This window comes from Ambystoma mexicanum, chromosome 6q (assembly GCF_040938575.1).
Source record: "Ambystoma mexicanum isolate Mex_15411 chromosome 6q, UKY_AmexF1_1, whole genome shotgun sequence".
Classification (NCBI taxonomy): domain Eukaryota; kingdom Metazoa; phylum Chordata; class Amphibia; order Caudata; family Ambystomatidae; genus Ambystoma; species Ambystoma mexicanum.
Genome location: NC_090937.1, coordinates 942,590,275 through 942,593,061, shown reverse-complemented (window position 1 = coordinate 942,593,061; position 2,787 = coordinate 942,590,275). Strand labels below are relative to the sequence as shown.

The 2,787-nt window shown below is 55.1% G+C and overlaps 1 protein-coding gene across 1 annotated transcript; it reads right to left on the bottom strand.

Moving 5' to 3' along the window:
- Positions 1 to 331: 331 nt before the first annotated feature.
- Positions 332 to 2,361, bottom strand: LOC138516384 (nuclear apoptosis-inducing factor 1-like). Its single transcript, XM_069631453.1, has 2 exons — positions 1,532 to 2,361; positions 332 to 1,217 (listed from the first exon to the last, which is right to left on the bottom strand). Exons 1-2 carry the CDS (start codon positions 1,950 to 1,952, stop codon positions 376 to 378), a joined length of 1,263 nt encoding a protein of 420 aa, XP_069487554.1. The 5' UTR covers positions 1,953 to 2,361; the 3' UTR covers positions 332 to 375.
- Between the last annotated feature and the right edge of the window lie 426 nt (positions 2,362 to 2,787).

The window sequence follows — 2,787 nt, the reverse complement described above, 5'->3', positions numbered from 1 at the left end:
GAAAATGTCCACACGTTTCCTTTTGTGAAACGAATAAACTGTATTTGAACTATGTACTGTCGTGTCACACCCCCTCCCACCTCCCACCTCCCCCCTGCACACCCCCCCCCCCAAACTCCCCCCTTAACTCCCCAACACACCACCCCGCCACCCCCCTGCACACCCCAACACACCCCCTCCCACCTCCCACCTCCCCCCTGCACACACCCCCCCAAACTCCCCCCTTAACTCCCCAACACACCACCCCGCCACCCCCCTGCACACCCCAACACACCCACTCCCCCCTCCACCCTCCCCCCCCCCTGGAATCCCAACAAAGGTGTGAGTTGGTCTGTGCAGCAGTGTCAGTAGTAGGATTCCTACACTGTCCGGCCACTATTGGCAGCCCCCTCCACTGGCCCCCGGGGCACCCCTGCCTGTGCTGCGGAGGTTCCTCCCCGATCGGCGGATGGGGCTGCTCGGTGTCGAGCTGGCAACCGAGGAGGATCCTGCCTGCTCATTTGGACGCATGGCCCGTATTGTCTGCACAAGGTCAGTGATGGCGTGCCGCACAGCAGCTAGTTCCGCGCAGATGTCCTTTGTGGACGACTCTATAGCTGCCTTCACAGTCTCAGCACATTTATCCATTGCTGCACTTGACCCCCCACATTCAGCAACATGTTCTTCGAGCAGCGAGGAAAGTTGCTGCTGCCGGGTGGCAATCGCCTCCAGAGAATGGTTGGGATTCTGGGCCATGGCTAATGGCAGTGGCATTCCCATTGGGCTGATCTGCCCCTGCAGCGGGGATGGAGTGGCTGGCCAATCGTCATCCTCTGGCTGACCCTGTGTGGCATCCACATGCGGGCTGCTTAGGGACAGGTAGGGGGAATGAGGGTGGCCTGTGGGGCTCCTGACATCACTCTCCTCAAAGGTCCCTGCTTCACTATCGGAGGAGGCAGCAATGGCAGCAGTCTCCCCAAGTGTGCTGCTTGCAGCAGAGGCTGTGGCTTCTGTGGGCATGATTGGTGTGATGTCTGCTGCTGCTGCTGCTGCTGCTGTACTGCCTGCTGGGGTGGCTGTCTGTGCCCTGTCCTGTTTCCCTTGCATGGATTTTGCCTGCTGTGGTGTTTTCCTCGGGACGACAGAGGTGGAGGGTTGTGGCGTTGGCACAGTTGGCCTGGCCCTCTTGGTGGGTGTGGAGGCTGTGGTGTCCTCTTCCTCAAGGTCGGAATTTGAGCCTGTGGTGGGACAGAGGAGGGAGAGTGTTATTGATGGGTCTGCGGACATTGGCCGGGCATTGTTGCGACTGGCATCTCATCAGTTAGTACATGTGGCACATTTCATGCAGGGGAAAAAAGTTGACTCCCTTTTGTGTGGAAGTAGCATGGAGGTATGTGGGTGCCTGCAGTTAGGGTGTGCATGCTGCATGTGTACAGGGTGCAGATCGGATGTGTCTGTGGGCAGTCTCCTGCTGATGTGTTGCATTCACACTATGGGCCAACATTGTACTTCACATGAATGGACTTTGCATGCCTTGATTTGAGCCACCTACCTGCATCGCCCGATGTCGGGGCTCCTCTCTCCATTCCTCCTACTCCTTCAATGCTCTGCATTCCGATTGTGGAGGCACAGATTTCCTCCCATGGCTGCAATTTTATAGGGGACTCCGATCCTCCCCCAGTTGCCATTGCCAGGTTCATGTTGGCTGATAGTATGCTCCTGACTCTGAGCCGGAGATCGTCCCACCGCTTGCGGCACTGTTTGACATTGCGGGGTGTCGTTCCCACGGCACTGACCCGCTGAGCTACCAGTGCCCATATGGCCTTCTTCTTGGTTATGGCCGGTCTTGTCAGTTGGTTGGAGAATACCACTGCAGCGTTCTCCTGTAGGGTCTCCGCTAGAATGGTGAGCTCCTCTCTGGAGAAGCGGTCTTGCCGCTGGCGGTCACAGGCTTTTTTCAAAACTTTCGGCATCTTCCTGCAGGTAGAAGGTTGAAGCCGGTATTGGCGGGGTCTCAGGCTCGGATGTCCAGTGGTTTCGGAGGATGGCAATGGATTGTGTTTTTAAAGATGGCCGCCGTGCTCTTTCCCGTTCCGCCGCGGTGACGCTACTTCCGGTTCCGCTTATCTACGGTCAACGCTAATTGCGGTGACCGCTAACTACGGTCACCGCTATGTACGGCGGTGGCGGTGGTGCACCTTGCGCCGCATACGATGCCGGTAGGTGCCGTTTTGGGGGCATTACCGCCATGGCGCTGTTTACATTACCGCCATGGCGTAATGCTCGTGCGCGATGGGTCGTAATGTGGCGCACTTTACACCATCGTCCCACGGCGTTAACGTTCATTACGCCATGGCGGTAATGACGGCGGATTACCGCCAGGGTCGTAATGAGGCCCACTGTATGGAAATCTCATTACCATTTAGTAACCCTTGATGTTACTGCCCTGTACACTTCAATCGACCACACATTAGCTATCAAAACATTGGACTATTCCTTCAGACTACATTCAGCATCACATGCAACACATGTACAAATGCTTAAGAACCTTGTTGATTTTACTCTAAACCACAATCAATTTATCTTTAATGATGAGTATTACACCCAAACCAAGGGGATTGCCATGGGAGCTAAGTATGCTCCCGCTTTGGCAAACCTCTTTATGGCTTTCTTTGAGGACTCACATGTGTTTCATAACAATCCATACATTGAGTCCATTCCAGTCTGGAGAAGATATATTGATGATGTTTTCTCAATATGGGCAGGCACACCTGATCAGTTCCAGGACTTTATGCAGTTCCTTAACCA